Source organism: Cydia strobilella, chromosome 3 (genome assembly GCF_947568885.1).
Source record: "Cydia strobilella chromosome 3, ilCydStro3.1, whole genome shotgun sequence".
Lineage (NCBI taxonomy): Eukaryota > Metazoa > Arthropoda > Insecta > Lepidoptera > Tortricidae > Cydia > Cydia strobilella.
Window position 1 is genome coordinate 5,774,645 of NC_086043.1, and position 24,530 is coordinate 5,799,174.

The following is a 24,530-nucleotide window of genomic DNA, read 5'->3' on the forward strand; positions in this document are numbered from 1 at the left end:
ATTGCAAGTTCTTGACAAAAAAATACAGTCATTGGAAATAGAGAACTGTGAAATTAAATGCCAGCTACAAGAAGTACTAAAAAAACCCACTAAGACGGATAGCCCAATAATTGATGATAATAAAAAAAGGTTTATCCTATATGGCTTAGATGAATACCACGGAGAGGTGGAGACTGATTTATACCGACGTATTAACAGTATGTTCATGGACATTCTAGGTATTGAAATAAACGGGTATATAGAATCAGTAAAAAGAATTGGAAAAAAGGGAAATCGCCGTCCACTAATTATTGAGGTCATCAGTTCCAGGATGAAGAGGTACGTACTGGAAAACGCGCGTTTTTTCGGGTCCACTGGTTACGCTGTGTCTGAGGTTCTCAACAAGGAAGCCTTAGAAAATAGAAAATCGCTAAGAGAAACGATGATCGATGCACGTAGGAACGGGAAGTTCGCAATCATCAGAAACAATAAGTTGTTCATAAATGGAGTAGTACACAGAACAAAGGGTGAAGCAAAAACTACCTTGACAACTAGTGAGCACAGTGTTAACCGCAGCTCTACTCGCACCGGCACCGCATATCAAGACAACTCTCCTACGCAGGACAACACGTCGGCCACGAACTACACGGAAATAGCCACCCAAACGGACGGATCATTAGACGATTTTAGTTATATAATAGATACCCAGTGCCTTCCTACACCATGTTCAAGCAGAGAGGGCCTACCAAAAACTCCCACGTCCAACAAAGATTGTTTTCGTACCTAATAAGGACAAAGATTATACATTCCAAATTTTTCATCAAAATGTTCAAGGCCTCAAATCAAAAATCGATCAACTTGAATTAATAACGCAAAAAAATTGTTACAATGTGTTGTGCTTTTCAGAAACTTTTATGAAAGGCAATGAACCGAACGTGCTGCAATTGGACGGTTATAAATTAGCTTCACATTTTTGTCGGAAGCGTAAATCTAGGGGTGGAGTATGCATATATGTCGAAAATTCATTGTCATATAAAGTAGTTCACTGGATTTCTGATATGTCACTTGAAACACACTTCGAAGTCTGTGGTGTCTTAATTTCCGAATTACAATTAACTATAATTAGTATGTATAGAACCCCTGATAGTGATTTAGATGTATTTATACAAAATTTAGAATTGCTCTTATACAAATTAACATTACGTTCAAGGAATGCGGCTAAAAAAATAGTGATTGCAGGTGATTTTAATATTGATGTATTAAAAAATGACAGAGCTTCTAAATTGTTTAAAACAACATTAAAAAAATATAACTTAAAGCTGACTATTGAAACCCCTACCAGAATATACAAACAATCTCGTACTTGTATCGACAACATCGTAACGAATTTTAATACCTACGTTTCGGAAGTTTTAAACTTAGGCATAGCGGACCATACAGGTCAGCTAATAAAATTTAAAACTAATTTAAGTTTTTCCGAAAAATACTGGTTTATTTGGAGAAGAAACACATATTCAAACTTAATCATTTTCTTAAAATACATGCAACAGATTAGTTTCTCGAACGTTTTAGAGTGTACTGATGCAAATTTGGCGTACAATATATTTCTAGAGAAGTTTTCGCTACTTTTCAACCTCTGTATTCCGTTGGAGCGAAAAAAAGTTACCTTTAAACGAAAACAGAATTGGATAACAAAAGGTATAAAAAAATCGTGCCGAAAAAAACGGTACATGCATATTAAATATCTTCAAAGAAAAAATATAAACATATCATGTCGAATCCAGTACCAAAACTATGCAAAAATATTAAAAAAAGTCATTCGTAATTCAAAAATTTTGGCTAGCAATAGGTTTATGAATAACAGCTCAAATAAAACGAAGGCCACTTGGGCGTTAATTAAACAGCACACATCCAATACAAACACCATTAAACCTATGATTGATAGCATTGATCTGAATGGGCAAGCTACTCAAGATCTATTGGAAATAGTGAGAGCATTTAATACATTTTTAATAGACCAAAATATCAGCGACACAACAGCATTAAATTGGAAACCAATAAGCTCATCGCTTTGCCACAGCATATTTCTTTCCCCAGTTAGCAAACCTGAGCTAAAAAAGATAGTAAATTCATTAAAAAACAAAACAAGCTCAGGCCACGACAACATACCGTTACCAGTCATAAAAGCTTGTTTTGAATATATCGCGGAACCTCTTGTTCATATAATAAACTTAATTCTAGAATCGGGAATCTTCCCGGGTGATTTGAAAAAATCTTTGATATTACCATTGCACAAAAAAGGAAATAAAAATATAATCAGTAATTACAGACCCATTGCGTTATTGCCTTCTTTTTCCAAAATTGTTGAGAAAGTTATTTACAGCCGAGTTGTACACTTTGTCACTGCGAACAACCTTATAAACAGCAACCAATTTGGATTTCAGCAAGGTAAATCCACTTCATTGGCAATATTTAAAACATTTGAGTATATTTGGGATGCAGTTAATAACAAAAAACCCTGCGTTAGCCTCTTCCTCGATATGAGCAAGGCGTTTGACTGCGTGGTGCCATCCATCTTACTATCACAGCTAGAACACTTAGGTATCCGCGGAATTGCCTTAAAATTATTTGAAAGCTACTTTACCAACAGGAAACAAGCGACGGTTATCAATAGTTATAATGAAGATACAAAAACTGTTGAAAAAGTCCAATCAGAATATAAAGCTGTAAATCTGGGCGTTCCTCAAGGCAGTATTTTAGGGCCTCTTTTATTCCTTATCTATGTCAATGAATTACCAAATATTATCGAGGAATTATGTGTAATGTTTGCCGACGATGCAACAATTTTATTTTCTGGTGAAACAATAGACGATACTTTTTGCACAAATATTAGTAATACTGTAAAGAAAGTCGTCAGTTGGTTAAAATCAATAAACTTAAAAGTAAATTTAACAAAAACTAAACTTATGCAATTCAGGAATTATAAACAAATCCCGACAAATTTGAATGTGATGGAGTCAGGCACTTTGCTGGAGGAAGTAGACAATATAAGTTTTTTAGGTTTATCAATAGATCCTCAATTAACCTGGGAACATCATATAGAGAAGATCAATAGCAAAATTTCCAGTCAATGTTACGCATTATCTATATTATCCGAAACGTGTTCTGAAGATGTTGTTATTAGTGCGTACTACGCAAACATATATTCTCTATTGACGTACGGTGTCATATACTGGGGTAATTCCGTAGACGTGCAGTCCACATTCATTTTGCAAAAGAGGTGCTTAAGAACTATCTATCGTATGAACTACAGACAATCATTGAGAAATATTTTCAAGGACAAAGGTTTTCTAACTTTAACTGGCATATATATATACGAACTCTGTAAATTTATTAAGAGCAACAAGAATTATTTCACAACATTAACTTCCCTCCGCGACAACCTTCGCTCTCAATATAAGTATAATTTAAAACTACCTCTAGTCAATAATAAAACTTACGATAAAAGCACATATATTACTGCCATTCGCGTCTTTAATCAGCTTCCAGATGAATTGAAAATGTTAGATGGCATAGAATTTATGCGTAGTTTAAAAAAATGGCTTATTAAGAATGAATTCTATTCACTAAAGGATTTCTTTGAATTATATTCTTTATGATACTGTGTCCCCTGTACAGATAGCTATGCTATGTACGTGTATAATAGTTAAGTGTTTCTTAGTTTTAATTTAATTTTAAGTGTCCATTGTATACCCGAATTGGGTTACCGTTGAAACTCACATGTATCACACCACATAACACCTCTGTAACACGGTTGTACAATAAAGAAATATCTTATCTTATCTTATCTTATCTTATCTATGCATATCAAATTATGAGTTAGTTAAGCATATATCTAGTACTTGAAAAATGAGATTTTTCTCATCTTTTATCAAATTACCACTGGGAACAAAAAAAAACACCGAATAGCATGAAACTTGAATAACTATAATCGATCAAGCGCCAAGGAAGTTTGAGCTCGCGACCTTCCCTTTTTTTGTGTAGAATTAAAGTTAATACACGTACATTATACACACGTATGGATAAATGTTATTTCGGATACTATTAACCCGAGATCCGTTATCATTATTCATTACAGTCACATAACCATACCTAGCCATAAATAAATATTATCCCTGTTTATCCTCCTAATGAGTCGAGATAGGCGCAAACATTAAGCTAACCATCAACGGGAAGCCAGCCGTAAATGACCGGAAAAACGCCAAGAAAAACAATAAGACTGATGTTAGGCAGACTAACATACGACGATAATGTTTACCGACTGTTCCCAGAAGGAAAACAAATTACACAAGCTAGGTTTTGAGTAATCTGTCGAGGCCATTTATATTGTATGAACATATATTATTTGTTTTAGAGATAGTATTCTATCACGTTGCTAGTGGCGTGTCTTTTATATACAATGAGCCACAAACTTCCGCTTGCTCCAATAAAATTTTGCAGACACAAATTAAGTACAAGTTACTATTGTAGATATGTACCTATGTTCATACCTTACCTATGTAAAAAGTCGTTTTTCACTAAGTTTAACTTACAGAAACTAACTTTCACAAAAATTGTCATTACCTCTAAAACAAGGTCGGTTTCAGTGGTTTCAGGAAACTGTATGACATTTTAGTTTCTAAATGCGTTCAAGAATACACTGAATATCTGTCGGGTTTAATTGGCCCACGGCGGTGTATTATAGCTTCTTGAATATCGGCATGGCCAAAAAGCTAAAATATTTATTTATACACGACCTTATTATACGGTACTGTGTTTTGACACTTTTCTCGTGTCGATATTTAATACCTTGACTGTACAGTGTACATGTAGGTATTTATATTTAGATATAAGTTACAATATGAAGTACCTACCTAATACGTTATGATATATACAGTTATATCCATTAGTTCGTCATGTTTGTCTACTGTATATTTCTACTGTGACAGCAATCATATCATGTCAGTATGATTGCGAACAACGGATTGCTAGATAAATCAACACGCGCCAAACACATTCCAATCAGTGTGCGCAAACATCACCACCGATTTAGATAACAGTTACGAAAATACCTAATAAAAGTTCATTATGAGCGTTGTTCATTCAGCGTAGCTTTAATAACGAGTTAGATATCTTCATACGTACTCGTAAATAAATATTTGTGATTTTAATTTTTCAGTCCGCTGTTTTTTAATACGTGTAGTGAAGCGGGTATGTAGATAAAATTGTAAAATTTATAATAAAACAAGAACATTGTTAAGTATTCAAATTGATTGAATACCTATATAATATACCATATTCTCCCCTATAGGAGACAATGACACTATACCATGTCAAGATTCCGCAAAGCTAAGTTAATCTAATATTACTAGTGTCTTCAAGGACCACACACTGCAACAATTAGATGCAGACACGTAAGTTATTGGGTCCTAAATTGCGCACGCGGGCAGCGGTCGTGAGGTCTTTATTACACGGCCTGACGCCGGACGCTGCGACAGGCGATACTTTACTGTGTGGCGAATGTTACAAGCTGAAGCAGGATTAGGAAGGCTACTCAGAAATGCATCTTTTTCAATATGCTCGAAAATCGAATATAAACTATCGTGAGACATACTAACTTTAAGCTAATTTTGCGGTTTCACTCACGTATTTTTAGTCACTCGCACGCCTAGCTGGCCAATTCGAACAATAAGATACACGTTTCTTCAAAGAAAAACGTAGTTTTTGACACTGACATATCTAATCCATATCGTTTCTAGAACTAGTAAATGACGTATCTTATTGTTGGAATTGGCCTGTGTCTCCATTTTCAAGCACAGTGCATGAGTGAGTAGCGGTCACGACGGGCGGGCGAATACGTGTGAGTGAAACCGCAAAATTAGCCGATTCACATCGGCCGACAAAATCGATACATCCACGAATTGCCATTTCCCATTCTCTGCAATAATGTATGTATTATGTATTACCAATACAGTACCTATTTTAAATTATTTTCATAGCGTTCAGGGTATCCAGGAGTATACTGAATATCTGTTAACAAATCGCTATTAATGGCAGTACAACACTTTGTAAACACATAAAGCTCTAAATGTATTGCTAATGTGCACTTGCAAGTCAAGAAATTAATCAAACCGTGTGTAAGTTTCTACGATGCGCTGATATTATATTCGAGACAGTAAATTAATAAAAAACATACATGCATGTTTACTTATCTATGTATAGAACTAAAAAACAGGATGCATTCTTAAAAAAATACTTTATTTCTTTATATTTAGAGCAACTTCTGAGATTCGAAAAATACTAACATTAATCAGAGTATTAAAATAATACTTAAGAAATCAAAATTGGTACGGCCGTAAAACCATAATTAAAAATAGTTTCCTAAAAAGTACATAGCCTATCTTGTTAATACTTGAACCGTTTACCTACATATATTTGGCGCAGCGCCAACTTCGTTGCATTGTTAGCTTTATATTAATAACAAAATATTCCACCCCGATGTACTAATTGCGTAATTGTTGACTACTGCTTTCAGTGTAATGGTTCCTCTTAACTTGCTTGTTTATGTCTGTTAGCGAGCATTGTTTGCAAGATTAAGATTGTATTTTAAAACGTGATTGTATTGTGGGAATGTTGCAGTGTGTTATCATGATTTGTTAGTTTAACTGTTACACTTATAATATTGTCTTCCGTTACCGCGATACTTACTCATGAAATAAAACTATGAAAACGGATTATATCGCGTATATTGTAAAGGGTTCGAAACGTCGGGATGTATAAATTCAATATACGCGATATACCTAATCCTTATTTTATTACACTTAAGGATGACTCACGTTAGACCGGGACGTGTCCGGGCCGGAGCTTCCGGCGCTTCGTTTTCTATGGAAGGCATCACGTGATAACCTGTCATGTCATAGAAAAGTAAGCTTCGCTTCGCTCTGTTCGTCTTGGCGGGGGCACGGTAGTGCCCCCAGATTACTTCGTAAAGGCCGGCCTTACGAGCACTACAAATGGGGCCGATACATTGGACTCAAAATCGCATTTAGTTCACCAACGCGCTCAGTCGTGTGGCGAATTGAGCTTCAGGCGGAATTGTATACATACGCTTATCAAAGATAGATATAACTCCGTAATAGATGGATACAGTCTAAGGAAAAAACGTGCCGTGCCGGACACGGCCCGGTCTAACGTGAGTCATCCTTTACGTCGTCTTATTCATTTCTTAAACTTTTCTTTGAAAATATTTTTTATATTTCCGATTTTAGTATTTAAATTTTAAAATTTGCTATTATTAGATATTATGTGTTCAGTAAAAAAAAGTATGCATTTTTTTTCTCTAAGAGAGTGTGCTAATGTGTGCTACGCCTTACCCTCACACGTGACATAGCCTATACTATATAAGCTCGCACGTTATTCTACACATTATAGACCTATTCTCCAAACAAGTTGTTTCATTGAACATCCAAACTAAGTACAATGTTGTCAATTTCATTGTAACGAGTATCTATAGGCGGAAACAGGAAATGTTTTGATATACCTGAACATTAATGTAACATATAAACTCTTATATCCAATAAAGACCATAGTTATATTAATTACGTTGAAATAAACAGCAAATTACTTTCGTTCGTTATAGCATAGAGTAACTTATACTAGAGCGGTACTGTCAAAGTAAATTTTGTAACCACTGTAAATTCACTGCCATCTATCGACATACTTTAAAACTAAAAATGAAGATTTATAAAAATACGATAAAATGTATTTAAATATGGATAAATGATTTTTTTTATTTGCATTAATTATTTTTATGATTTTGACCCATGTTCTTTCACTGATATGCGTTAAAATTGTTAAATAACAAACGAAACCGTCAACGCCATCTATACGACAGTTGGCCAAAGCTAGTAGCGCCCTCTGAACGAGAATCAAATTTTCTTGATTTTCGAGGCACGTTTTTTCCTTAGACTGTATCCATCTATTACGGAGTTATATCTATCTTTGGTTATAGTTAGATATTTTGTATGTGCATTTACCTACAATGAAAAGTAGCTTTAAAATAAACAAATCATTGGGCGTGATCTAAGTTTTATTTTATTAAGAAGAAATAGAACAGTTTACCAACTCTTACGGTTTGTTTTGTTTGTTTGTTTGCTCGTAGCTCTGAAAGCAATTGTAATTACTATGGCAGGCTCTGACAGAACAAAACATAATTCAAATTTAAACTTATAAACAAGCTTAAGTCAACATAATCAGTGATACAACATATTGTAAAGGTAAATATTTGTTCATAATTTAACAAATATTGTGAAGTTTAAAGTATTCAGGCTAAATGTTTTCCTGTAAGCTTCTATTGTTTTACCCTCAGGTCGTTGATGCAAATGTTTTGCCACATTACCGCAAATTTTCACACAGTTTTAATGAAATCCCAGCCCAGTATCTGATTAAATTCTGACGTTGACCAGAAGTTAATAGCAGCTGTGGCTATTAAAATTTTGTTCTAATCTGTGTTACAAGCGTAATCTTATACCTTTAAACAAGTATACCTATTTATTTCGGGGAAACGGCTCTAACGATATCGATTAAATTTGCTATATGGGGGTTTTCGGGGGCAAAAAATCGATCAAGCTAGGTCTTAACTCTAGGAAAACGCGCATTTTCGAGTATTTTTATGTTTTCCGAGCGTGATATTTTAATAGTTATTCGTCTAACAAGAGAACAAAGTTAGTTTTAGTTGTGTGCTGATTTCGATTCCCGGGGTAGGGGTAGTATTCTACAATTATTTGGAATCTAGAGCGTAGCGAGTGACTCTTAAGACACGAGATGCAAAAACACTGCTGTTATGTGGCGCATACAAATTTTCATCTTAGCAGTAAGAACATATTATGAAAGAATATATTATGAAAGTTAAGTTCCCTAAATATACAGTTTTGAATTTCACTACAGTCCCATTCATATTCATGTTCCCGTTCTCATAAGATAAGATGAGCGTCTCAAAATTCAAGATTTAAAAATGTATTCTGTAAGTAGGCCTCAAGGCTTTGGAGGCACAGAAGAAACTGGGTGCAACATTTATATAGACAATCAAGCACTACCCAAAGTAAACAGTTTCAAATATCTAGTCATTCGGTACTTACTTCTGATGCAAAAGTCGATAAGGACGTAGATCACCGTATCAACACCGGATGGCTTAAATGGAGATCATTATCGAGTGTCCTGTGCGATCACAAAATGCCCATCAGAGTAAAAGGGAAAGTGTACAAAACGGTTGTACGACCAGCCATGACATACGGAGCAGAGTGCTGGACCTTTAAGAAAGTACACGAACAGAAACTCCACACAAGCGAGATGAAAATGCTCAGATGGGCGGGAGGAGTGACTCGATTGGACAAGGTCAGAAATGATTTTATCAGGGGATCGTTTAAGGTAGCACCTATAGTTGAGAAAGTAAAGGAAACTCGATTGCGCTGGTATGGCCATATCCTTAGACGTGATGATGACCATTCTGTTAAAAAGGCCCTAAATATACCCAACCAATCCCGAGGAAGAGGAAGACCACCCAACACCTGGTGGTCAGACATGCAGAAAGAGATCCGAAAAGAGAACCTGAGTACGCAGACAAGCCAGAACAGAGCACTCTGGCGCAGACATACAAGGAGGCCCGACCCCAGATAAACTGGGAAGAGGGACAGGCAAAGAAGAAGAAGAAGTAGGCCTCAAGGGCTCTTTCACAAAATTATTATTTCTTTGTATGCACAATCATCGCTTTTGCTCATGACATGCGGCACTCAACACTTGTCACAGCGACGTGATGCATGGCCTGTCCGGTTATTGCCGCTGCGTTAATCAATAGAGCCCCGCCCGGGTGGAATCGCGAGCCGGTCAATCGCGACGGGTAATTAATGCCCGGCTCATTTCGCACTGGGTTATGCCAAATGCATGCCTTTGTTGCGTGCCGGCGAAAATGGGACGCGCATTTCGAACAAAGCCTGGGACCTATTTCAACAGTTTTGATGGTGCCTGTCTTCCGTTGATTGATATTAATGATGACCATGTCTCTGAGAGATATACACAAAAATTTAATATTCACACTGGAACGATAAATGTGTAATTAAGGTACATAAAAATGTAACTTTTCATTTGGCAAAGTGCAGAGAAATCCGATACTGCTCGTTTTATAAGAATACACATTCGCCTATGGCTCATAAAAGACATCTCAGAACTCGTACATAATAATTAATATACACTTTGCAGTCTTGCACACTTGCAATAAAATGTACTATTTATTACCTATTTATTTTTAGTGAAAATACCTTATCTCTTTCTAATATACCATCAGGTTGAGTGAGATGAGTGAGTTAGTTTATATAGCTCTAGTATATAAAACAAACGAAATAGAGCTAAAACAAGTTTTGTTTTGTATGAATAAAAAATTTGCTGTATTTTTTTTACTATGATATCTGAAGCTACATAAACTAATTACAGATCTAGATATACTTTATCCTATTGTAGTACAAAGTTTCAGAGCAATCTAGCTAGTCGTTTTAAAATGAGAGCGTAACTACGTTTGTATGGAGAACCGAGCTTGCCGGGGACTTAGCGCCATGATTTATTCGGTAATAATAATAAACCAAGCACTCACTAATAAGTATTAGAAAAACAACATAAAACCAAACAATTAGCACGTCCCCGATAAATCCCCAAACTAAGGTAAAGCAATAAACTGAAGTCAAAGGGAAACGATTCGATACTAACAGGATATTTCTATTTGTCTCTTTGACCTCGCCGGTTTTTGTCGAGTAACGATTTAATATACGTTCAGACGTGATTGATGAACGTCGAAACGTGTTTAATACTTTGATTTGGTTTCATGTCATGGTTGCACAAGGGTATATAGAGCTTATCTCAAAACTTTCTGAAGATGGGTAATGGTAATGGAGTAATATCGATGTAGAGACATCAAGCGGACTTCCGTAGCCCTTTGCAACTTTGAATATTTTACAATTCTGACGTAAATATTGTTTGTCAAATTGAATATATTGACAATACGGTCGCCATCAAATCTATCGGAATGGCCAAGGTGCTCAAAATTCTGCTTTTGCACTTTGATGTCTTGCTTTGTTCAGATATTTTCGAACACCTTTTAGCCGCTCCGATATATTTATCTAATGGCGGCTAATCTGTTGTACGAGACAATAGTGGTTATATGGCTATTGTTTCCGAAAAGTACGTACAAAATCTTCTTAACCCTGTCTTCACTTGCAAATCGACTCGCGTTAAACATCTTTAAAATCGAAAATATAGAGACAGTAAAAGGTAATGTGTCCATAAAATCAAATGAAGCCCGTCGCTCCACGCTGAGCTTCCGAGAAAAGAAAATCAATTAAAGGGAACTAGACTTCGGGGGCACTTTACAGTGATGGCGTTACGTTTAATCCCACCTTTTTATGCCTTCCCAAAGGGCTGAATATTTTAATTCGTAATGAAACCTCTTTGTTTCCGGCGACTCTAAAAACTTTCAGATTAGATTTTCTCACTTTTTATTGAAGTCGCAAACTATGTTGTTTTTATTTTATAGAAAGGTTGCGATGTTCAAAAGTTCAATTTAAATAGTATGGGAGCAAAATATCTTGCTTTTTTGGGTTTCGTACCCAAAGGGTAAAAACGGGACCCTATTACTAAGACTCGTCTATCCGTCTGTCTGTCACCAGGCTGTATCTCATGAACCGTGATAGCTAGACAGTTGAAATTTTCACAGATGATGTATTTCTGTTGCCGCTATAACAACAAATACTAAAAAGTACGGAAGTTACGGAACCCTCAGTGGGCGAGTCCGACTCGCACTTGTCCGGTTTTTTAGCAATATTGTTTATAAAATTTACCTAGGTATACCTAACTATATTATTAAACCAAACAGAGCACTTTACTAGTAGGTAGTTCCGTTTGGAAAAAAAAATACAGATTTTGTACTTACGTCTTAATAGTGAATCGATCTTAGTATGAGGCGGCCGATGGTAACTACTTTTGGGTAATTGCGCCACATCCACATATTAAAGGATCTACCGTTTATCTATTTCTTAGAATACTGAAACCATAGTGTGTAAGGTATTAGTAAAATCAATTCAACATTTCCATTCCTACCTCCGAGCCGCAGTTCTGCCGCCGCCTGCGCGCTGTCCATGTCTCGCTCCGCCACGCACTGGTACATCCCTCTGTGTGCGCGCACGACACCATGCACGCGCAGCGTCCGCTCCCCCCCTCCCACGGGCACGCCGTCGTGCAGCCAACGCACACGCGCCTCGCCCTCCACAGAACAGTTGAACATCACTGAGCTTCCGGAGTTAGCCACCTGGAAGCAATAAGTTTGTACCTATTGGAATCTTAAAGAAATTTAAGCACTTTTGAAATCTTAATACAACTTTCGTTAACGTTTGAGATACAATTTTATTTTATTTTATTAAACATCTTCGTCGTCGTGAAACTAAAATAGAATTTTCTAACTATCTTTGAGATTCACAGAAACAATTTTTCTCAACTTTTATAGATACTATATGATCTATCCATTCTTAGTATCTCTTATAATCATATAGGCGATGCGGGTCGTGGTCGTTTGCTAAGGAAACCAAACTTTGTGCAGTGGAAATTTTGATATTGTGCTAAAGTTTTTAAGATGCCGAAGTTTGTTTGATCATATAGTCTATTAGTATATTAGATAAACTCTGGTGTTTGAAAGTATATAAACATTTTCCGACTCGTTTTCTTTGTGAGTTTAGGTTTATAGATTGTCGTTTCGATTATTCATTGCTTTTATTATATTGGTAAATGAGGAGAAATGTATGAATAGGTGTATAGTTGACGCTATCTCTACTGAGCTCGTTCACTTACCTGTACTAACAATGGCATTCTGCTAAACAAAAGCCATTATTTATTTTGTGTGAGCGCGTGGCCTTTGTGCCTGAGGCTCACATACAATGATCACGCGCCCAAGGACAAAGGCCACGCGCTCACACAAAAGAAATAATGGCTTTTGTTTAACAGAATGCCATTGTTAGTACAGGTAAGTGAACGAGCTCAGTAGAGATAGCGTTAACTATACCTAAGTATTCTTAGTTAGTAGGAGTAGGTAGAAATTAGATATCTACCCGACCCTACCCGGATAGTTGGTCTTATCACTTAATTATTAAGTTCGAAAATGGATTTTTAGAGGTTACAATAATTACGGCTCAACTTACGTTACGTTATAGTAGTAGTTAGTAGTAGAAATCAGTAATCACTTTATTGTAAAAATATTTTCACATGAAACATGAGTATACGAGTAGTGTTATACGTGCATGAATGAAAATTCTATAACAATTTATCACAGGAGTGACCCTGTCCCATGATCAGATTTTAATTTTCGTTTTAAAAAGAACATCATTATGCAACTGCAGGTATTTTGATTGTGAAGTGGTAAAGTAAACTTGTTTTTGTGTCCCTTTGAAAACTACATAACCCAATTACAGATACATACAATCATTCTTTTGGAAAACAAATCTCATTACAACGACTGGTTCAACCCGACCCAATCACTGGGTCATCTCAGGCACAAACAAAGGCGCGCGGGTTTGACAGGCGATCGACGCGCACCATACATTATTCAGCTGCCAGGGCGTGACGTAACTACTGGACGGGTTGGCCCAATGTGTGAACAATTTGATAGGTACGTTATTGTAAAGCGAGCTGCAAAACTGATGTAAACGAATTAGCTCATAAAGGTGGCCAATTTTGTGGCTGGTTGTAGGGTAGACTCGCATTATTTGGTGACACGCCTAATTCGGTGACACAAGTTTTGAAGCATGACACCCAGGAAAGCTAGTGAATTAGGGCCTATTAAATGGGACCTCACGGCTTTGCCGCAATGTGCTCCGTTGTCAATAAGAGGTAATTACACCTAATGCTTTGTTTGTAGGCTTGAAATAAACTGTTAAAATGTATGCACTCAGTCCATTTTTAAGTAAAAACCTTCAAAATGTACGTTTCCTCAAAGCAAAATATGAATGGATGTACAAAATAATGATAAGGACAGGCAATAATCAAATACTTTTAAGACGAGTTCGAAAATGGATGAATATGTTGGATGGGCATATATACGTACACGTTATTGAGGCCCACTTGCACCATTCCACTAACCCGGGGTTAACCGGTTAAACCTGAAGCTACCATGGTTACCAGTACAATTTGACACTCGGTTAACGGTTTAACCGCTTAACTCCGGGTTAGTAAAATGCTGCAAGTGGGCCTGAATGGTGCAAGTGGCCCTCACCTAAATAATTCCAATTAATTAGAAGTGTGTTTGAATCGCGTCAAGAACTTTTAACAAACTTACGACCTTAGAACAAGGTCGACGGAATGAAGGAACTTCCAATCCAAAGTCTCGTAGATATTTTGATAACAACAAAGTAATTACTAAACAGGCGTAATTTAAATTAGGTCTGTTTTGTGATTGGAGGTAGGTAAATACACCTGTTTTAATAAAATAATCTATATAAATATATGTATTGTAATCACACTATGAGTGTAATGTTCAGTGGAGTAAGTATGTTTAAGAGTATACATAGACTACATAATCATAGTGGCGACCAAAAAAAGCGCTGAAAAATGTTTTTTTTTTTTTTTTTACAATATTCATCTATACATACTTATATCAATACTTAAACTAAGTATCATACCACATTGCAATGCATTGCTACATAACATATGTGACCTTTATATTGTAATACCTGCACATTTGTTACTATTTATTGATATGAAAACTTTTGTGGCACCAAAATAATCAATTCAAGCGTTTGTTGAATCTACCTTCCTGGACTTTTTATTCTACTTCAGCCTTTCAGCAGTTTTTTTTAACGTACACTTTTTTAATAAAATCGACGGACGAGCTCATGCAGATGTGCAAATATTTATAAAAATGTTTTCATATATACAGACAGATAGACAACGTCTTCATCGTCTACACAGGTGTTCAAACCTTTATTTACGATATGAACCTATTGTAAAAATCCCACAAAAGCTGATCTAAACTCCCTTTCATACCTTGTGCCACCTCACTATTCTCCATCTATATTATTCGCAATCTTACTTCGCGGTGTTACAGTTCACTTCCCCTCATCTCGTATTCCAGTCGTACTCGTCAGGTGTCACTCCACATTACACACTCAACAGCATCTTAGTACCGTACGAAAATACGCTGTATGCCAATGCAGTAAAAACTGACATTTTACTGGCGAATTGCTGGATATTCCGCCGACGAGCATATGACATCGGTCGGATGTGTCTTTCGGCTAAGAATGCGTTCTGAATATTTATTTTTCAATTTTCCCGAGACGATGGGGGTTGTGATCTGAATTTAGTGTATTCGAACGCTTTATATTTTTATCACGAGTTTCGGAAAAGTGTACTGTATAGGTGTATGTATTGTGATAAAGTACGTGACGTTCATGTAATGTGTTCCATAATAAATAAATTATTCATGTTTCAGTTTATCCTTTCGTTTTTAATCTTACTAGTAGGTATGTATACGTAGCTATTACAAAATAAAAATTCAGTAAGTACGTAGTGAGTTCATAATTTGTCAATAGTAAAGGCGAGAAACACTTATCAGATCGATAAAAGCCAGTTGGTATAAACTTTAAAAATGCGTTTTTAAAGAAGAGTAAAGACATACCCACCCATATTACTTATAGGTGAAGGAATAACCACATAATGCAGGTACTTATCTACAAAATTCAATAAATGATGAATATGACGCAGTTACCTAATTATGATGAGAGCTTCTGTTTGACTCACTGTGGCCAAAACGGTTCAAAAGCCGAACCTTTGAGGTTAACTGAACCACGGTAACTCGCATTTTGCCGACCGGCTGAGCCCTGTGCCTTGTTAACTAGCGTTATTTGCGTTGCAATAGAGAATAGTATTACTAGTGTCAGTTATTACGATTGGCCAAAACTTATATAAAACCGGCCAAGTGCGAGTCGGACTCACACACGAAGGGTTCCGTACCATTAACTATAAAAACGGTCACCCATCCAAGTACTGACCCCGCCTGACGTTGCTTAACTTCGGTCAAAAATCACGTTTGTTGTATGGAAGCCCCACTTAAATCTCTATTTTATTCTGTTTTTAGTATTTGTTTTTAGTAATTTCAGCTGTCTAGCTATCACAGATCACGAGATATAGCCTGGTGACAGACGGACAGCGGAGTCTTAGTAATAGGGTCCCGTTTTTACCCTTTGGGTACGAAACCCTAAAAACTATAATCTTATTCGACCATGAATTTCATAAAGATCATTATTCTCTCATGAGTCGGTAAGTTATGTACTTATGTAGTCCATCGGCCTGTCATCAAACTTTAATATACGTCAAATATTATATTAAAATTTTTAGACACGGAATTAATATAAACAAACTACTGTCACTGACAAAGTGACACTTGCAGGCAAGTCTGGGGTTCTCAAAGTAAGGGCTCGCAGAAAAACATAAAAAATAGTTGTAAGTTACCAGCCAGTCATAAAACGAATCGAACGACTTCAAACATGTCAGAGGGCCAACCGCGAACACCGAAGTTCGAAAATTGCGGGCATCTTTCTGTTTCACTCCGATTAAGACGTAATTAGAGTGACAGAGGCACGCAAAAAAGGGGTAATATTTTGTTCAATAATTTTTTAAATCGGCTTTTCTTTTCGAAGTTAATTTTATTTTTACATTTAGTCTTATGTTTTCTGAGTGACACAGCACTCTACAGGACTCCATTCTGGCCAAGACGTGTCACTAAAAAGTTTGGCGCTTCACGTACGTTACAAGTTTCAGGGTCTGGATCTGAACCCAACAAGATTTGAGGGGTTCCCTCAATTCCTCATGGATTCGATCCTCAGAACTGTGTTCTGACAAAAATGGAACCAACTTCAAACTATATTTCATACAAAAAAAATAAACATTCTAAATCGGTCCAGAAATGACGGAGTTTAGTGGTAGCATGCCTACATACAAAACAAACGATCAAATTGATAACCTCTACCTTTTTTAAAAGTCGGTTTAAATTAAAGCCATTAACACTCGGGAATACTCGGGAGTACTACGGGAGCACTCAATCTCGAAAGTTAGTGGAAAATAATGTTAAGCGGCCCGCAACTTGGTCGCCCGGGTGAATCTCCATACAGTGCAATAAATAAACTACCCGGCAGAAGCAGCTTTTTATTTTCCATTGATATAAAATGTCTAAGTTAAAAATTTCGTTTTCTTTTAACAAGTCATTATTTCTATATTAGAATATAAAAAAGATTTCTAAAAATATGGAAAATATGGACAGTTTAAGTACCTTGAATTCTGCAGAAGTTTTTTGTCACTACACCTTTATTTACATTAATTTCGTGTCAAAAAAAATTCAACTTTCGATCTGGATCGGATATGTCGGTGTCAAAAATGACGTTCTTGTTTGTTGTAAGTAATCTACACACCTTAAAAAAGAAAACTATTGGCTTATTCATCAAAATCAGCTCCGCTATCAAACTAACTGTAGTAACGTAGAAACTGTAGAAAAGTAGAATCGTTCTCGTTCTCTTAGTCCTATATTTTCTAGAACGTCTATGTATTTTCAACAGCACTTTTTATAAACTTACAGTAACTCAAAATGCCTAAACTTTTACCTCACGAAAGGTTAACAAAATAGCCAAGTTTCCGAGGGTATTTATTCGTCCTTTACTAAATTTGAATAGGTCGTCTATTAGAATAAAATTCAAGTCCAGCCAACTTTACTTACTGATAAACTTGTTTGGTACTGACTAAATACCCGAGTAAGAATCTTAATATATTCTGTCCAATTCTTTAAGTATAAGTAAATTGTAACAAGCGCTAAATATATATATTATGTATTTCTACCCATCGCTATCTTGTATATTCATCTGCTCGTCTGATGATGATGATGATACTGAAGATGTATTAAAAATTAAAGAGTACCTGTAGCTGAGGATGTATAGAAGCCACCAGTCTTGCTCTGACCGTCAATCGAGCGTCACGTCTCTGTTCTCCATACTGATTGTGGGCACGGCAAGTCCACACACCGGCATCTGCCGGCTGAGCTCGACGAATAATCAGGACTTGATCGGACACGGATATACGGATGCTGTTTGCCACGGGGCTAAGACGGCCGTTGCTGTGACGAAACCAGCTGGAAAAAAAATGACAACCTTTGATAAAAGCATCACACGAACGGTTGTTTAGGAAATTCCTGGGGGATAACCTTTCGAGTAGTGGACGTCTTGGCTATGTTGTTCATTAAGTTTTTCCTTATTGATTTTGTACTTTTCTGTAGTGCGTTAATGCTTACTTTTTTATGAAACTAAATACAGAGAACTTACTGTTCAAGAGAGTAAATTATGTGGTTTTAACCCACTGTTGTTACTTTTTGTAGTATTCGAAAATAAAAATGGTAAATTAGGTATTTGACTAGCATTCTCAATTTGTTTATAGTATAGGGAAAACGCTAGGTTGAAGGAGAAGAAGATAGTATAGGGCACAAAAGCTACATTTATTTATTAGACACACGATATTGTCTCAATTCTGAATATTGGTGTACAATAAACTATTATTTACACAGAACACCGACAAGTACGCAAATACAATTGAAACTGTCGAATTAATGTCAACATTGGTTGAATTAATTGAGTGGCCCATCGAACGGAGGCTTAATTAAACTCGCCTTCTTACGGAAATCAATTTATTTCCGACCCACATAAATACATCTATGGAAGAATTCAGTCGGAAATTGATTAAATTATAATTTCAATTTGAACTCATCAAAAGTGCTAGGTATCATTTTATGAAGTCACAAAATTGGAACATTATAATTTAACAATTCCATTTGTGCAGTATTCTAAAGCTGCTGTATGTACAATGGGATATCGACAGCCAATCTAAGTGGCGGACGTGTAGCTATGCGAGCCCGTTTTAACGCATAACTGCGTTCTTTAGATCAACCAACTTATTAATAGTTCCAGTTTTTTAACTGACTTCAAAATTCCAAAAGGACGAGGCTCTCAATTCGGTTTCATGTTTATTGTTTGTATTTTTTTTACTAAATAGCCCCCGTTCAAGGGAGGCAATTGTGACGAATGGGTAACTAAGGAACCCTACAGTCCCTACACTGAGCAATTGAGCATGGCCTGACATGCTCTTGGCCGGTTTTTTTCTATTAAAAGATTATATAATGCCTCGTTCAAGATTAGATACGTTTATTAAAAAACGTAATATTTTATTCGGTGAAAATATTTGATATTGGCAGTGTACGGGAAGGTGGCGCTCGTCTGGAGGGTATCAGGCCAATTCAAACAATAAGATACGTCAACAAGTTTGGGAACAAATCAAATTATTTTATTAAATATTTATTTTTCTATTACAGTTTTTAATAAGATACGTCATTTACTAGTTCTCGAAACGATATGGATTAGATATGTCATTTGAAGAAACGTCATTTTTGACACTGACATATTTAATCAATATCGTTTCTAGAATTAGTAAATGACGTAATCTTATTGTTCGAATTGGCCTGTAAGTACCTAACACATTTTAGTTATTTGGGAGTTAATATATTTCAAAGATGAAATTTTTGATACAACGACGGCAATCATAATATCGTTCTGCTATCTTAGCACCCACTTTGCACATAAGTGAAACGCCGAGTGACATAGTAAAATATATTTAGAGAAAAGAATTTTACTTGCAGACATTTGAATTTAAATGTACCTGTATGTAGGAGGTGGGCTTCCAATAGCGCAGCATACTAGTCGAATGTCTCCTCCCTGCACGACGGTTTCATCCTCTGATATCATCAGCATTCGTGGTGCCATGCTTCCGGAGGGATCTGTTCACACATACATGATCGTAAGACACATAAAAGTACCTTTAGAACTGATTTAAACTTTCACGATTTTTACACAATATTATTACTACAGTATTACGAAATGGATGAGGCCAATTTGAAAGTACAGTGACATCGGAATTATATTGATTTTAGTTATCGTGGGTCTCGCTTCCGCCAAAACATGTACGAGCAAGTACGAGAGAAATACATGATATCTATATGACATCATTCTGATGTCAGCGTACGTTCGAATTGGCCGGTATGAGACCGATTTCCAGGTCCTATCAAAACGAGATCAAAATCGTAACAAATTATTAAATTAGAATAGGCCACCATTTTAGTGATTAACATTAATGAGTACTTAATGATACTAATGATGCTAAAAAAAACGTTTTATTTTCAGTTGAGGATATTATTATACAAAATATAGTATCTATTTAAGAACCGAACGTTACGAGAACAAATAAAATACACCTACTTTGGTCTTGTAATGTAGTAACTGCAAACGAAACTCTTTAAGTGCTTTTATGGAGAAATAGGTATATGTTATACTTAATCGATAACTCGGTAACCATAAAAAACATACTTAGAAGGCGAGCGAAGTATAAACTTAAGCGTTCTCCAAGTTACCATACCGCCGATAAAATGTAAAATTGGTCCCAACGAGCCCGCAAAGTGCGCTGAATAAAGAAATCGAGCAACAGGTCTGTATTGCGAGCGAATATTGGACGGAAATATAGGGATTTGTTACGAAAACGACTGAGAATTGGAGAGAAGCATGAAATCTTTTTACTCATAGTAGCCTAGGTTTACACGTCAGCGCGAAAAGTAAATGTGTTTACGTTATCGGCATTCTCGTCAATAGCCCATTCGGGAATCGTTTTAATTTTGAACAAGTTTGAGTGCTGCAGCGTTTGTTAAGCTAAATAATAAATGATTATTATATGGAACAACATACGTCAGTGTTTATATTTATTTAGTAAGTACATACTTAACATTAAGAATGTTGTCAAGGGTTCTAGTCAAGTGACAGTAGTCTATAGTTCTTATAAATATTTATATAAGTTAATACAACAAATATATGTTTTTTTAAATTTGGAAACTCACGTGAAACAGCCAATAAAGCAGAAGCGCTCCGTCTCTTCTCTCCTGTCAACGTGTGTTGAGCTTCGCAGGAGTATGAACTAGTGTCGTCGGGTCTAGCGTCACGAACCACGAGAACGTCACCTCTGCTGCCCGCGACGATGTAGCGGCCACCTGTACAATAATAGTTATTTGTGCAACAAGAGAGGAAAGTTGGTTTTTCTTGCGAGTGTTTATTTTCTCAAAAACACGAGATGTAAAATAACTTTGCTCTCGTGTTGCACACATAATTTTTCACCTCAGTAGTGAGAACATATTAAAGGTTAAAATGTATTTCGATTTACACAGAATAATACAGAGAAAAAAAATTGTAATAAACGTATGAAGTGGCAGTTCATGGCCTTCACTAAATTAAAAAGCTACTTTGTTTTACTCCCTGGAGTGAGGAAAGTCCTCACACTCGCACTTTGGAGCTGCTGAGGTAAAAAAATAATATATTCTTTTGACAATCTTCTCACATATAGGTACCTAATGCAAACAGTATTTCTACCGTTATAACGGTATAACGTTGCGACTCTTTTACCTTTTATAACAGTGCAAGAGCTGGCTCTGCCCGAGATTTATCTGGTTGATAAAAATGGTTTAATTAAACACTTAAGAGTGTCAAAATATTTACCGCAATTCTGCCACAGGTCGCTAAATATTAAAAATAATATATCAAGTTACACGCTATAGACATCATTGAAATTACCTTGGTAATCAAGGGCGGGTTATGTACAGATGCAGGCGATGCAGCTATAATTTTATAGAAAACTGTAAAAAAAAACCCAATGTTCCTAATATTAATTTCCAACAGTTTTAGAGGAAATACTGATGGTTGGCGTCACCCGCCCTAAATATAGCAGACATTTTAGTCGAACATTTGAAGGAGCAGACATAAAATATATAAGACTGATTGTGACGTGCAAGAGTGGAGTAGGAAGCGCTCATGACTTGGAGATTAAGGTGCCGATAGAACGGCTCAACCGGCCTACGTATTAAACAGGCTAATTTGAATTTTAGTTATTCGATCTGTTTCCGATATGATACTGATCAGCAGAGGGCGGAATTGCTCATGGCAAAAATCAAACGTCAATAGAGTTGGAACGTTGAATTTTATCGACTTTTTCAGCTATCGATAAGTTCAGTCACCTGACTTTAACATTAACCTCTTTAATTAGCTAGTTGACCATTTGACCTCTTTGATTAGATTAAAAGTAAATTGCATGGCTGTTAACTGTCATTTCTGCCACTAGTCTTTTTGCAACTAATTCACATTTTTAAAAAATGGTTAATCCATTTAGCAACAATATACTGCTCTAAATGTAAGGTTCACTTAAAGCACCTAAAAAAATATTGCATTGAAACTCACATAACGAGTAAAACACATTCACCTGAGTTTAAAGAGGTGAAGAACGATAATAGTTTTTATCTAGATTTGATAATATTTCTCGTTTGTTGCAACATTCCATGAAAAAAAAAATCCATATTTCCGGAATTTTTAAGGATACTGAACTTATCAATAGCTGAAAAGTCGATAAAATTCAACGTTCCAACTCTATTAACGTTTGATTTTTGCCATGAGCAATTCCGCCCTCTGCTGATCAGTCACAAAACCGGCCAAGTGCGAGTCGTACTCGCGTTCCAAGGGTTCCGTACATTACACACTTTAAACAATGTATTTTTTATGTGAAACGTGAGTGAAATGTCTAAAAAACCCGTAGGGGTCGGATCAAAAATAAAGTAATTAAGTCCGACTCACGCTTGACTGGACATTTCTAAAAGGTTTTCCTGTAATCTATAGGTTAAGATCTATTTTGTGTATTTTTTTCAAAATTTTAGACCCAGTAGTTTCGGAGATAAAGATAAAGACCCGGACAGAGTCTGCGCCGGTCCGTCACCGTCGACGCAAGCTCCTGATGACGCCCCTCGGTACGGAGTGAAACGTCGAGCGTTTTCGACTTAAAACACGTGAGTGACCCGTTATTAATATATTTAATATTTCCACTTAATTGGTCCATTAGTTTCGGAGAAAATAGGCTGTGACAGACGGACAGACAGACAGACGCACGAGTGATCCTATAAGGGTTCCGTTTTTTCCTTTTGAGGTAATCGGAAATTCAATTTTACTCGGCTATGAACAACCTCAAACCTTTCTAACCCACCGAACGCGATGCCCTTTCAAACTGGCAGCCCATAAAACCAATAAAAAGAAATATGGATCGTCGTTTTTTATGCTCAATAAAACAGTCTACTTAATACTTGGCACTAAAGTTGTTCCCTAGCGCCCGTCGTGAGCTCGGGCCATTCGCTGTTTGCTCTCCTACCCCCGGTTTACGATCAGATAACTTTCACTCGCGAGTTTTTCAATGAATTCTAAATGTGGTACTACGACATCTTGCATCTCACTTTGTTTAGGGATCCACTTATATCCTAGGAAAAATAAACGAAAAAGTTTTGGCATAATGACAAGTCAGTTTTGCAACTGTAATGGGGACATTTTTGTGTTAAAACGCCATTTATATAACAATGGATGTGAGAAGGTATTTTTGTTTTTTAACAATAATTTATATTTATTATTCCGCACGTACAAAAAAATAATTACAGGTCTCTAATTACTTGTCCCGCGCCATGCCCCGGGCTAGCCACAACACGTCCGCCCTGCGTAGTGCGAGTACTACAAGTCACCTGGAGGCCTATTCGGATAGTTGTAACAGTGACATTTCTTATCCATACAGCTGACAGATCATATCCATCCCGCGGACGCTTCGGCTGTAGAATGAGCTCCCTGCCGAGGTTTTCCCGAGGGGCTACAGTGAGTATTCTTCAAAAAAGGAGTTTACAGATTTTTAAAGGGTCGGCAACGCGCATGTAATATTGTGTTGCAGGCGTCCATAGGCTACGGTGACTGTTTACCATCAGGCGGGCTGTATGCTTTTTTGCCACCGACATGGTATAAAAAAAACTTATAACCTACTCTTAGATGTAACCTGTTTATTGATTACCATACTACGTTTATTACCATGATTAATCGAAATTAAGCTATCGTGAGACATACTTCAAAATATATTTTTTTTTCTTTATTTTTGATTTTTTTATTACCATGATTATTATATTCTAGAAGGCCAAAAAATATTCACAGTTCATACATTCATACGTTTTAGCAATTTACATCTTAAATTTTTCCATGGGATGACAAATATTTATAGCAACTTACTAGAGTCAGTTATTTAAAACGTCTAACTTCTATGAAATTATGACGTATAAATATTTAACACTTGCACTGCGTGTGCTATCAAAATCGTTGCAGACTTACCTCGGTCTAACTCTATTACCTATAGTCGTTTAGTGTATCTTATACCTATATTCACCTTGCCTTGGTACAGGGCAGGGTTAAAACACTTCCCTGTATGTGCGTATATAATAATACAGAGCATAATAAATGCAATATATGCATGCAGTTTTAAAACACAGCATTGCCGCTGGCGTGCTCAGT

General features: G+C 36.3%; 1 protein-coding gene across 1 annotated transcript in view; it reads right to left on the reverse strand.

Moving 5' to 3' along the window:
• The window catches only part of LOC134756196 (cell adhesion molecule Dscam2-like), a 224,288-nt gene that overhangs the window by 18,269 nt on the left and 181,489 nt on the right, over window positions 1–24,530 (reverse strand). Inside the window, exons 5-8 of the mRNA XM_063693024.1 lie at window positions 21,020–21,169; window positions 19,795–19,912; window positions 18,010–18,220; window positions 12,160–12,367 (exon numbers count right to left, since the gene is read on the reverse strand). Coding sequence (XP_063549094.1) covers window positions 12,160–12,367; window positions 18,010–18,220; window positions 19,795–19,912; window positions 21,020–21,169 — 687 coding nt within the window. The remainder of the gene's footprint in view (window positions 1–12,159; window positions 12,368–18,009; window positions 18,221–19,794; window positions 19,913–21,019; window positions 21,170–24,530) is intronic.